The 14,142-nt window shown below is 48.8% G+C and overlaps 1 protein-coding gene across 9 annotated transcripts in view; it reads right to left on the bottom strand.

Annotated features, from left to right (window-relative positions):
• LOC116951097 (forkhead box protein P2-like) overlaps positions 1–14,142 on the bottom strand; it is a 272,184-nt gene that overhangs the window by 114,542 nt on the left and 143,500 nt on the right. For all 9 annotated transcript variants that reach the window (XM_032969493.2, XM_076073504.1, XM_032969492.2 and 6 more), the window contains exon 3: positions 6,796–6,888. In XM_032969493.2, the coding sequence (XP_032825384.2) occupies positions 6,796–6,888 (93 nt within the window). The remainder of the gene's footprint in view (positions 1–6,795; positions 6,889–14,142) is intronic.

The following is a 14,142-nucleotide window of genomic DNA, read 5'->3' as shown; positions in this document are numbered from 1 at the left end:
CACAAGTGGCCTTCATCAGGTGAAGGGACTGGACTGTCCAGAGGACAGCGTTGGAGTGAAGACAGCAAGCCCAGGTCGTGACGATGCATTTTTAGATTGCGCTTTTATTCATTTGTTTCAACATTCCTAAATGTGTTCACGTTTCTTTTTAACAATAATAACAACATGAATAACGTATCGCCCATCAACTACCTACAGCATATTGACAATGGGGGTTGAATGATCATAATAACAATATATTCCCAGGGACATCCTTTCCCACCACGTGGAGGTGGGATTACCTGCACCACCCAGGACTACATATAGAGCCCTTGGGTGAATTCGGTTACATTTTAGGCAACAACTCCCAAACACCAAAACCCATTTTTCAACCGTGGATATTTTCCGACCAATTAAACAACAGTGTGGTTAATTCATCGGGATGTGGATTAATCACCGAACCCGAGACCAGAGCCAAATTAGCTTGTATAGGCAACAAGTTAATAGGTCATTTGTGAATTTACTTTCGTCACGAATGTCATAACATTCGACTTTGCCAGGAGCACACACAACTGTGTGCTTTGTAAAGTGTGTGTTTATTACTTAAGCCTTTTTGCAGAAACCACAGACAAAACGTCATACTGATGTCACAACCGGCCATTCTCTTCCCACACACACCCACGTAAAGCAAAGACAAAGATCCCCCCTGTGTAGCCATACAGATTGTTGTGACAAGGGCTTTTAGCGAGCGCCTATCAAGGCCGGAAAAGAAGGGGTGGTGTGGTCAGCACCACGCCTGGTTGCCTCTTGCCACTCCCCCCCCCTCCTCCCCTGTGCTGATGTTTTCACATTGCGACAGGTACTCAACTAAAGACTGAATTGACCAACGGGAGAGCCAGGCAGGGCAAGTGCAGCTCCTACTTTTTCCACCGATGGCACTCTCGGATGAGATTCGAACGCTGGTGGCCCAGGTTCAGAGCACAGCGTGGGGAACCATTGCATCACGGTTAGACGGAGACTGCCGCGTCGATGAACTGTGATCAACACAAGGCCGGGTCCACAGTTTGATCCTGTTGAACCAATGCTTCTGAATGTATTCACTTCCAGAAGGTCATGTGGCTGATGGGATGTTTAAAAAAATATATTGTTTTCATAAATATGTATTTTATTTGAAGGGACAGACATTTGAAGAAGGCACAGTACAGTTATGGGCAACGTTTGGGAGAAGGCTGAGTGCTATCATCATTCTACAGTTGATGTATCGGCATGTTTGTTTGCCTGTCATTTTGATGTAACCTTAGAAACCAAAAGTGGTATAATAATGAGCGAAACAAAAACCCGATAATTTACTCACGAGAAAAAAAAAAACTCCTTAAAAAATATGCGTTGACCGTGACCTTAACTGGAGACCGGTGAAACATTTTGAATGGTGAGAAAAAAACAGCGCAACGACCACCACCTCACTGCCATCTGCGAGTGGCAGAGCAACAGACGTTGGGAGACTACCGAAAGAGTGCACAATAGTGCGGGGGCAAGGTGACGTGAGACGGAGCGGGGATTGCAGAGCGCTAACCTTGAAGTCATCGCGGCGAATGGACGATAGCGGCGGACAGGGCGAAGTAAGTGGCAACGTCATGTAACCCGCAAGCCAGCAAGATACGCACAGTAATACAAATAATAATAATAATAATGCCACAAAGGTCCCGCGTATACGGTTGCACGGGGGATCTCCGTGTATTTGTCTTTGCGCGAATGTGTGTTGTGGTGAGCCCGCAGTGTGGTGGTGGTGGTTGGACACAGCGTGGTGGATAAGCGAAAACGGTCAGTGTCTGGTGGACCCAGTCCCCAACGTGGGTGGAGGAATCAACGAGTGAAGTTCACGGGAACAGGAACGCAACAACGGCGGTGCCAGTAGCAGCGATAGGCGAGTGATCAGGAGGTGACTGCCCCTCGGTGAGCCATCCCGGCCGTGAGCGACTGGCACAGCGCGGAGTCTCTTCAGCCCCCGCGTTGAGCGGAAAAGAAAAACAGATCCGCAAAACTGATGGCGTGTAAAGGTGGAATCCTTTTTTTTCCCATGCAACACCGAAACAACAACAACAACAACAACAACAAAAACCCCACAAGCACGCAAAATGTCCCGCCATCCCTCCCGAATCACACAGCGGAGTCGCTAATGGGTCCAAGTTTTCTGCGCGCTCTCTCTCTCTCTCTCTCGTCCCACACCAATCGGGGTTGTTCAGTTTTGGGCGCTTGCTTCTCGTAAATTGGGACGCACGCGTGAATGTATCCATTGCTTCGCCTGATTAAACGGCGACGTGGGATTCGCAGCTGCGGTGGCATGGAGTTTGTCCGCAACGAGGTTCACGTGTCGTTGACGCGATAAAAAAATAATAATCAACCCGATTGATCGTGGGTAGCTATGCGAATATCAAGGTATATGCCTTCCGCCTAACTGCACTCCCCACATCGGCACGACAGAGTGGTGTTGCACTGCCCTGTAATAAAACGGAACATTTTAATGAATTGTTTGGCGATGCTGCGTTGGCGGTGTTGTGCAAGAACAGTTCACGGACAAAAATCACTCTCATCAAAACTAAGCAATATGCCCTGTTTAAAAAGTGTAAGTAAGGAAGCATTCATAGAATTAACTTTTCGTGAGTCCCCAGAGGGTTAAGTCCAGTCTCCAACCGTTATCCCCTCAATCTCTCTGGCCACTCCGTGACTGTGGTTTTAAGAGGGACCACTCGCCAAACAACATTGCCGATTATATATGTATATATTTATATGAAGGCAGTGTTGTTGAGGAGTGTGTTAAGGTTTTATTTAACGATTTACTTTAGATTTGTGTCGCTGATGACTGACCCTATCACAGGTTCAACTTCATCAACGGCACTGTGTTACGACAACAACAATAATAATAATCAGAAAACGACTCACGTTATCGCCGACAAATACATCAGCAGGATACCATTCTGCTTAACAACCATTGTTCTTCTTGGCAGAGAGAACGTTACGATGTTCTGTTCACCCATGCGACGATACACGTAACAAAGTTGCGAATATTTTCGTGATACTGTGCTGGCAGTGGGGCGGGAGCACAAATTAAATTAAAAAAAGCCACTCGAAGCATCCGCACACTCACCCTTTTAACCTCAAAGGAAAACAATATCTCATAGGTGACGTTTACAGGCAACAGCTATGAAGAGTGGCAATGCCGAGCGATAAGCCTCATTGCTCGCTGTTGCCCTTTCGGTGCCGTAAAGAAGGGCCATTGCCCCGAAACGTCGCCTCTACCGTGCGCCGGCGACAATTCGTGGCCGGCGGTTACCGCCGCGGAGGCGATGGCACGCCGCGGAATCCGTCACCACCGCCGCCGATCACTCATCCCGCCCATTTATCTCACGCCGTACGCGCGCCGTCAAGGAACGCTCGCGCGAACGCGCGAGCGAATCTCTCGCGCGTTCGCGCGAGCGTTCCGCTCCGCGCATCGTCGTCGCGGGCGACCAGCTCCGGGCGCGCGGACTAAATTCCCCCGCGCGTTAGCACCCGACAGCAACTTGTTCCCGAGCAGGGCTTGCGTGGTGCCAGCTGTTATTTACAACAACAACAACAACAAAAAATATATCTCATCAGCGAGCGATTAATTGTGACGCCGACGTTCCTATTCGTCCCTTCTCTTCACTCTTAAAGCGGTCTCTGATTCAAAGTGTGCGGATCTAATGAGGCGGCCCTTACTGGTTGCTCTGCCCGATGATAATTAGTGCTAGCCAAGGTGCACTTTGCACGTTATAGGTTTGGGGGGGGGGGGGGGGTTACGATCACTGTGGGGGGAGAGGACAGCGGTGGCGCTGGCAACGACGATTGTCGTGGCTGAGGTGGTGTTGGTGGTGTTGGTCTCAGTGGCGGGGGTGGCATGGGTGTTGGGGTAGGGTGAGAAGAGACGGTGTGTGTGTGTGTGTGTTTGGGGGGGGGGGGTAGTTTAGGGTGGCGCGGAGAGAGTGTGAGAAAATGCTAATTACAGACCTAACCGCCCCTGCTGAGAAACCGTGCAATTCACCGTAATGGTGCGACTGCCTGCTGGCTGTCTGCGGACAAAGCGCATTGTTTTTAAAGAAGGGAGACTTGGGATTCTTGAGATTCTCAGGTGGGAAATCCAAAGGGGATGGGAAACCGAAGAGCGGGCATCCTTAACGAGGCAACAAGAGAAGGCCCGATGCCTTAATGAACGAAAACAACCCGCAACTAAATAACATTTTAATACCGCAGAATTTTTAGATTTTTTTTTTTTTAACGCCACCCCTTCCTCCCCACGCTAAACAAAAGATCCCCATTTAGCCCCGCAGACCGTCGGGGCAAACTGCTCTTAGCGTGCACCGTGCCAAGGCCGGCACGGCACAGCGAGGCGGAAGGTAGCGTGATTCGGTGCCGATGCTTACGCGGAATGGCAGATACTCGGTAAAAGATGAGCTGACCGAGCGAGGTTCAGATACCATTCTCCACAGATGTCCGGGGGGGGGGGGGGGTGGGGGGGGCACACATCCAATGCCGGTCACGAGGAATCATATGAACCATTGTATCACTGCTACAAAAACTGACATCGCCCATATAGACGCCATATAGACGTACCAAATATTGGGGGCTTGTGCAGTTAGCGAGCACCTATTAAGACTTCCAATCTGAGTCAACCTAGGAGAGGCCCATGACCGGTTCAGATAATCATCACTGGTGTGTGCCATGAGAGAGAATCGAACCCAGGTCGCCGGATTTGTAACGCAACCGTGCTACACTGCCGCTCCCCACAGCACACAAAGACAAATATCCCCCAGTATAGCCTTAACAGACTGTTGGGGCAAGTGTACAGACACCCACACACACACACTGCCACGCGCACAGACACCCACACAGACACTGCCACACGCACAGACACCCACACAGACACTGCTACGCGCCCAGGCACCCACACACTCGACCTTCCACTCTCATGAAAACTCTGCAGTTAATGCAAGCCTGTAGTGGCATTTACAAACATGCGTAGAGAACACACTCATTAACTTGGCTTATATGTAATATATTGCCTCTCGCTGCAACAGTCATTAGATACATTTGGCCATGGACTTCTGACATAAACTTGAGTACAAATTCAAGGCAAGAGCACTTTGCCCATAACTGTTGACCTTTTAACCTTAGGGAGGGGATGAAAAACATTCCTGCGCAGAAAGTCGTGGTCCCAGACAGTCACTGATAAAATCGTCAGCACTGGTCACATTGACAGATACCAGAGACACAGCTGGATGCATTGCAGACATACAGACATAAACAAGACACGTATTACCAACAAACAAACTACCTCGCCTGGTATATACGAGGTCGTGGGTTCAATCCCGACCCGTACGCCTATGTATTTGGAGTTTGCATGTTTGGATGTTCTCCCTGTGTTCGCATTCATTTCTCTCCGGGTCCTCCGGTTTATCCCTCCACATTTAGAAACATGCATTTCGAGTATCTGGCTGCTATACATTGCCCACGTGATTAGCCGCTTTGTTGAGCTATCATTTGTGGCCAGGTCGCTTCTAAAAAAAATAACTGTATAGCTCAGTGGGCCTTACCTGGTCAAATAAAATATAGTTTAGTTTTAGAATCCAGCTAGGCGCCCTGATATTTACTGCGGCATGCGTTAACCGCGTGAATGATTATAATACCACTACTACCACAGGCCGTCTTCTTCACTCACAGTGGACGTTACACATCCCCTGATGGCATTCGCAAGGGCATGGCCACTGCGTGCTGGTGTCACGATCCTAGCTTTGCCAAATTTGAACATGACCCACGAATGACTCAAGTTGGAGATTATGCGTAGCATTCAACGCAACCTCACCGGCAGACTAACGCTCCGGGTCACTCGTGCAAAATGCAACAATCCTGTTGGCGTCTTGCATTCTCACTCGGTAAAAACAAAATAAACTCGCATCAAGTTTTTTTTGTTTGTTTGTTTCAATTCAATTCTTTCACCAATGGCCACGGAATAGGAGGAGCAGGTCCTGCTATGCTAGCTGTTGTCAAGCTTCTGCAATAAACTTAACAAAAAGATAAAGCTCCTTGCCATTGTAACCCGATGAAGCTATATAGATGCACGTTCTATTTGCAAGCGCTTATTAATTCTGGCACAACACACACACACACACCACCATGCCCTTACAGCCTCTTTTATAAACTACTGCACGGGACACTCATTTCAGGCCTCATCGCCCTAAGTGACGTCTCAGGAGTCACCGGCAGTCGAACCCAGCTAAGGGGAATCGTAACGCAGTGCTCCGAATGCTGTTCCATCACCGATTCAAGAAAAGACAGGAGATTCCTGAATAATCGTTGGAGAGCGTTTGGGAGCATGTGCTTTTGTGTGTACAGTGCAACGTGAAGGCTGGCACCACGCACGATGGGGTTCACACACACACATACATATATACTTTATGCAGTGAAGTCAGTGTGTTTCCATGTTTGAACAAGCACGTGTGGTGTTTTATGGAAGAGTGAATGCAAGTGCTGTTAACGAGCGCCCATTGCAGGCCGGTGAGGTGCACTAAAGGGGCTTTGTGTGGCCGGCACCGCCGATGTTACATGCCACACCAGGTAAGAATTAAGGTTGAGTGGACCTAGGGGAATCCCACGACTGGTTTAGATAATCACCGCTGATATTAGCCTTGGCCGGGAATCGAACTCGGGACGCCCGGTGTGTGGCACAACGTGCTAGCCACCACGTAACTGCACCCTCAACACTGCACACACACACACACGCAGGAGGGGAATGTTTCTGACCTGCAAAGCCGGTTTCTCAGTCGACTTGGGTGATTTAAGTCCTCCGCCCGTTTGCTGTTGGAGCAAATAATGTCTTGCAGCAGCCTGTAGCACCTGCCCGAGGGAGATGAGGTGAAGGTGGTGGAGGAGGGGGGGGGAAGAGATGAAGAGAAGGAGGAGGAGGGAGGGGGAACAGATTTTTTTTTATTGTTATAAGTGTGGATGAAAAACACACGCTCAAATCTTTGCCACTCGTTTAGCTCGTGCGCGGTGCTGTCATCTTGATGAGCAGCACGCTGCACATCATTGTGCTTTTCAATAGGCGGCTCCCTGCCTTGAGCAGGGAGACATGCAAATGCACTGACACACGCGCGCGTGCACGCGCTAAGACAAAAACAAAGACCAACCCCACCCCCTCCCACTCCCATAGCCTTGACAGACTGTTGGGGCAAGTGCTTTAATGAAGGCCGGCACAACGCAACGAGGGATTGGGTGGCCAGCACCACACCCGACTGCCTTTGTCTCCCCAGCGGCGATGCATACCCGTCGCACGAGGTACTCATTTGAGGCTGAGTCGACCTCGGAGAGGCCCACAACCGGTTGAGATAATCGCCACTGGCGTTGACTGTGAGCGGGCATCGAACTCGGGTCGCCAGGTTCGCAGCGCGGCGCGCTAACCGCTACCGCTGCCAAAAAGAGTGCACATACACAAAGACAAAGATCCCCTGCATAGCCTTAACAGACTGTAGGGGCAAGTGCTGTTAGCGAGCACCCATGAAGGCCGGAACAGCACACGACAGGGTGGGTGGCCAGCACCACGCCCGACCGCCTTCGTCTCCCTTGTAGCGATGTTTACACACCAAACCAGGTCCTCATTTGAGGCTGAGTCAACTTAGGGGAGGCCCAGGACGGGTTCAGATAATCGTCACTGGGTGTTGGCCGTGAGCGGGAATCGAACACGGGTTGCCGGGTTCGTAGCGCAGCGTAGCGCTAACCGCTACACGACCGCTCCCCGCACATAGACACACACACACACAAACACCCCCTATAGCCTTTTTTATAGGCAGTTGCGGCAAGTGCTTTCAGCGAACACATTAAAGCCGGCGAGATGCACACGTGGGGTGCGAGGGCCACGAGGAGCACCATGCCCGGCCACCTTTGTCTCTCTATCGCTCAAGTCACACTGGGTATTGTACGCATGTATGGCTGAGTTTAGCTAGGTGAGGACTAGAACCAGCTCAGCAGATATCACTCACCACTGGTGTCAGTCACGGCTAGGCGGCGAACTCAGGTGGCTTGGGTCCGTGGCGCCACCGCTTCGCACACCGCGTGCACCGCAGCGCGTACACGCACGCACGCGAATGGACGCGCTGATAGCCCGACAAGTATTAACACACGCTAACGCACACCGACAGCGCGTGCACCAATGCAACACGCGCCAAGGCAATCGATCTATTCGGTCGTTGGAATTTAATCTGGTAAGAAGAAGTAAAACATTCAGATGCAATATCGCTCTTGCAAGCTCAACCTTGGTGTGAGAGTACAATGCATCATTGTATTTGCATAGCGAGCGCACCTGTAACATTTCCAAACACGTTTTTTTCTTCCTCAAAAAGCAGGACGTTTGTAACGTTTGGAGGTGTTTGTATGACTGAAGCAGGATGCCACTGAATTTCGTTTCGAGATGGGAGACTACCTAGGTCATGGAGGAGAAGAGAAATTCACGCAGCCTGCACTTGCAGCGGGCCAGGGAACGGGCAGCATGGATGGCTGGGTGCAGTAAATTTCGAACAATGGGAGCAGCAGAGGAAAGGGGAGACCTCCGATTGATGGGTGTGAAATTATCACGATGACAAAGTCAAGATCTTATCGTAAAACGCTCTGTATAATAAATGGACGGGAGTGGGAGGAAAAATCGTGGCCAAACAAAGCGCCTCTTTATTTGCCTCCATGCAGAAACTTGTTGAAAAACTTGTCTCTATAAAGCATCTAAATCAAATAAAAATACTTCCCTGAGCACGGTTCAAAGCGACCGCACTGCAAGCGCACGGAAAAAAAGCGAACCGCAGACAGAAATCACAAGTAAACATCATAACGAGCACCCAAAAAAACCCACTTCCCACCAACCTCACTTGCTACAGCGGAGAAACTCACAACCCACGCGATTTCAACACGCGACGCCCCGGCGTACCTTGCAATGAGACTGATAAGTTGTCCAATTCAAAAGTGTGAATAATTTTTTTTTTAAAGGCATGCGTGTCTCTGAAGTGGCAGAGAGCCCTCGGGGGAGAAGCGGCTCGGGCTCGCCTTCTGTTTACAACAACGGCCGATGATCACACGACACGGCCCGTGCACGCAATTCGTTGTGCCTGCTCGTGCACCTCGCTCGCTCTCGCGTCGTTACACAGACACTCCATATATATATGCGCGTTCATGGAGACACGTGGCAGTAGCGAACACTGATGACTGCTGTACTGATGAGTCCATAGCGAAATAAATGCACCGATGGGAGTCCAGCGTTATGGGATGCTCATAGAATGAATGATGCTGTATAAAATTAAGTATTATTAAACACCAAACCAATCTACTGTTGTCTCTGTGTTCCACTGAAGGGTGGCCACACTCCCAACTCTTTTGAGAAATCTGGAACACATCCTTAGCATATTGACAAATTGTGTTATCAGTTTCGATTTGAAGCTTTCGTGACTGCAAGGATTCATCTTCTTTGGTTCTTTCGGTAAAGTCACGTAGAATGAGAATAAAATAATAAAATAACACAATAAAATTCTCACGACGTTTCGGCCACAACGCAAGCGGCCGTCTTCAGGTGAAAGGTACAGACCTGTCGGGACGACAGAGCTTCAATGAACGATGTTAAGATTCGTAGCGACTTTTAAGCTGGTTGGGAGAAGTGAGGCACCTTGACAAAGGGGTTTACATATCAATAGCTGAGGGATTAGCTGGTGACTGGTCACGGAAATGGCTATGTTAAAGTCAAACCTACACATCCACAGAGGCAACTAGTAATTTAGCATTGAAATTGCTAAGGGATTAGCTTGTGACTGACCAGTCACAAGCTAATCCCTTAGCTATTTCAATGCTGACCTTAGCTATTTCAATGCTGACCAGTCACAAGCTAATCCCTTAGCTATTTCAATGCTAAATTAATAGTTGCCTCTGTGGATGTGTAGGTTTTGACTTTAACATAGCCATTTCCGTGACCAGTCACAAGCTAATCCCTCAGCTATTAATATGTAAACCCCTTTGTCAAGGTGCCTCACTTCTCCCAACCAGCTTAAAAGTCGCTACGAATCTTAACATCGTTCATTGAAGCTCTGTCGTCCCGACAGTTCTGTACCTTTCACCTGAAGACGGCCGCTTGCATTGTGGCCGAAACGTCGTGAGAATTTTATTGTGTTATTTTATTATTTTATTCTCATTCTACGTGACTTTACCGAAAGAACCAAAGAAGATGTGTTATCAGTGTTATGAAGTTTATGAAATCTCGATTGGGAACTCACAGCTACCAATGCATCACTTTGTGTCCGAGAACGGCCGTGGAATTTGACATCATGGAACTAATTTTGGAATTAATTTCAATAAATCTCTTTCACCACACGAGTGGAGCATGTTATAATTGCCTCAACATAATTAACATCGCATGTCAATTGAACAGAAATGTTCAATTCTGATTGGCTGAAAACATATTAAAATACAAACCCAATGCAGCAGGAGCAGGAGGACCCTCCTGTAAACGAGTTATACAACGCTGTATGACTCTTCTGGAAAAATAAGTACAATTATTATCGCATGCGAAAAAACTAAATTGAATATATTTTTATGCCTGCGGCCATTGCTAATCTGGCCGAGGTAATGAAGTCGCCACACTTTAGAAGGCGGTTTAATCGCCGGTGACCGCCCAGACTTGAACCCGGCATCTCAGCGGTGGCAGCTAAGCACTGCTGGCCCGTGATTCCACCCAGCCAGCTATCACTTCGTGTTCCTTCAAATTAAGAGCGGCCTCGCTATTACACCGACTCAAACACGGCCGCTCAACTACCACGTGTTTAATTACAGTGGGTGGCTTTTGAGGGTTTGCACATTAAGACCAACTCACCACCGAGAGCACCTTTTTTTTTTTACACACTCCCTTGGGTGGCCACAATAGAGGATTTCCACTCCGCACCGAAGCACGTGATTAACCAGCAGTGTACTCTGCTTTGAGGATACCTCGCAGGCCACAGGCCACACAACTTGAGCACTCACTCACAGCGGAACCGGAACAAATGAGGCAATGCCATCACGCGTGTCTCCAGACTGCATAATCCACAACCTCGTGATATTTATATAAATGCAAAGCGAGGATTGGCATTCACCTGAATGTATTTCTTATTTTTTTTTACATATACAGCTTATATGCATTGTAAACTCTTGTTAATGGATTTCCTGGAATGATTATTCTTAGACCAAACAGGCTTGGTGAGCAGTGGCTACAAAATGTGTAAGCATGAGCAGAGTGTTATTGTAGTAATACAAGGTTGAAGGAATGACCTAAAATTAAATTACCCGAGATCTGTGTCTGGTTTACAATCAAAACCCATATATTGTTGCCTAAGACCTCGCTGCAAGCCAAAGCAAACACTGCAGGCAATAAAGGCTTAGACGACCGGTATGATGGCAATTGTAACGACAGTGGAGTTTTTTTTTACTTGAAGAATGCCCCCATCCGACCGTCCCATCGGGTTAAAGAATGAACATTAAAATGGAATCCTATTGTTTTCACGTCTATTTTAAGTTTCACGGAAGTTACAGCGTGTCGTTTGGTTAAAGTGCTCTCCAGCCTTGTTAAATGGGGACAACAACAATAACAACAACAAACCCCGACACAAAATTAGTGGCGCCACCAACAGCTCTTCACTCGGGATCTCTGAAAGATGAATGCGCGAGGCAGCCTCTCCTCCATTCTCTTGCCTCCCTCCCTCCCTCTTCTCGCTCTCGCTCTCTCCATTTTGTTCCACTGAAATACATCTTGTCGATCCTTGCACAAGCCAGCAGGGTTCACGCTATGATCAGTGAACTGACTGAAATTCGCCACCCCCCCCCCCAAATCCCTCCCCCATGATCCGCGGGCTACGTCGGCGGCTGAGACAGCGGAAGAGTGTCAGAGCCCCCCCCCCTCCCCCCCATTGTGTCCGCTGACGCCCCACCCCCACCGCCACCTCAGCTGTTAGCACGAGTCTCGCCCAGGAATGCCGCGTCGATCGCAGAATCAATGGGTCTCCTCGCATTGAAATCACGAGGAGGAGGGAGGAGGAGGCGATGTGGCGAGGTCCTCAATGCCCTCCACCAATGCCAAGTTCCCTTGGGACAAGCGCCAATTCAATTATTTACATTACCAAGCCCACCCCTCCCGTGTGTGTATATATATTTATATTTTGTCACTGCGGTTAACTAAGTTGTGAGTGTGTTTATTTCGGGGGTGGCGCGATTAAAGCGTCATTTAAATCGAAATGGAAATCATCGTGAGCGCGCTGGGGGTGAGAGGAGCCACGTGCAATTGGGGGAAAAAATGTAAACGGCCGAAGCGTTAAGAATGCGTATTTAAAATGTTCTTTATTTATTTACTTATTTGCGTGTGTGTGTGTGTGTTTTTTATGTAGCAGACCATTTATGTATTCAATGGCTTTACTTTACAAAACCAAACTCCCACAAGGTGTAATGTTTCTAACAGCAAAGGCCAATAAAACCTAGATTGGATACCAGCAGGAATCAACAGCACGCATATATAGCGCAGCCATTTGAGTGTGCAGGAGATCTCTCAGCTGGGTGGTAAAAGGCAAAGGTGCAGCCCTGCGATTTACCTGCTCGTGCCACGGAAAGACGGAGCTCTAGAGTCCCCCTAGAGCAGTCTTCTTCATCGCAAGGCCCGCAGGCCACTGGCTGCCCCTGGTGGCCTTTAATGCGGCCCCTGATGCACGGCCCCCCGACATTACATAAAGAGTGACAACACCTCCCCCCCCCCACATCATCATCACCGTGCTGCTGTCAAACCCCCAATGGTTTCAAAATGTGTGGCAGCTCTCACAATAACGATGTCTTATCGGCGAAAGAGCAACCCCCCTGCCCCCCACCCCCCCCCCACTCCGAAAAATGAGTGAAGAACACTGCTCAAAAGGGTCTTGGGTCTCCTGTTTCACGCTGGCCAGATGCCTTGGTAAGAGGCGAGAGTGTCTGCGATTTACCCCGCCGCACGCAAACCGCCGATCGACTTAATGGCCAGAAGCGGAGAGAGAGGTGGCATTCTAAGAAACTATCAGCAGCATTGTTTCAGCTGCCGCACCGGGAGATCAAATCGAGCCGGCGACCTACGGATTGCAATTCCAGCGTGCTAACTATTACACAACGGGCAGCGATCTCTCGTTTTGGTGGTGCGGAGCCTTACGTTGCAAAATTGGTAGGAAATAAATAAATAAATAAATCCTTACAAGAGCTAAAATATACCACGGGGACTGGAGACCTTGGCCAAAGTTCACAGGAGGTCAATTGACCCCTAATCCCCTGTAATGAAAGGCAAAATCACAGGCAGTGAGAAAAAAAAGAAACGCATCAGTGGCATGGCGTGTCCGTTGCATTGTCAAATGCTCACGCGCACAATTTCAAAGAAAACTAAAAAAAAGGGAAGGAGGGGGGAGGAGTGGGGGGGGGAAAGAAAAAATCAGCGAGGCCAAAGCAATTGCAGCTAATCTGCATTTGTGACATTGAAAGCCCATTGTGGGTTGAAATCATAAAAGCAAACGCCATCCACCGCCGCGCGCACATTCAGATGAATAGGAAAGATAAGCTTCCCTTTCACGAGGGATGAGGCTTATTACTTGGACACATTACAGAATCTGCATCCTTCCATTCATCCGTCGTCAACAACAAGACAGCTGCGGTCCAGTCTGCCCCAATAAGTAGGATGTGTTTCAGATTGTTATTTCATTAAATTTCATGAATAAAACATCGGGTAACAAGCAATTTTCCAATTCCTTCGTCTCCTCGGGGCATGGATGGCCCTGATGAGTTGAAGGAAGCCCCCGCAAAATAAAATGCGCCGTGTGTTAAAATATGCTAATGAATTCAAAATTTCTGACCGTGTCGATTCTAAGCATTACAGCGTGTCTTTTTTTATTTTTCTTGGGTGGAGGGGGAGGAGGAGGTGTGGAAGGGAGTAGAGGGACAATATTCAATTGTACACACACTCACGGAGTGTTAACATGCGCGTACGTTGCACGCCACTCAGATGAAAGAGTCGTAGGTTGCCGTTAGCCCCGAGACACCGGCTAGGTGGTCCATCGGCAGAGCGAGGACAGCTCCGCAGGTGGGGAG

Source organism: Petromyzon marinus, chromosome 42, assembly GCF_048934315.1.
Source record: "Petromyzon marinus isolate PM22_M1 ecotype Great Lakes invasive population chromosome 42, UKy_Petmar_22M1.pri1.0, whole genome shotgun sequence".
Lineage (NCBI taxonomy): Eukaryota > Metazoa > Chordata > Hyperoartia > Petromyzontiformes > Petromyzontidae > Petromyzon > Petromyzon marinus.
The sequence above is the reverse complement of the archived record's forward strand: the minus strand, read 5'-3'. Positions and strand labels throughout refer to the sequence as shown.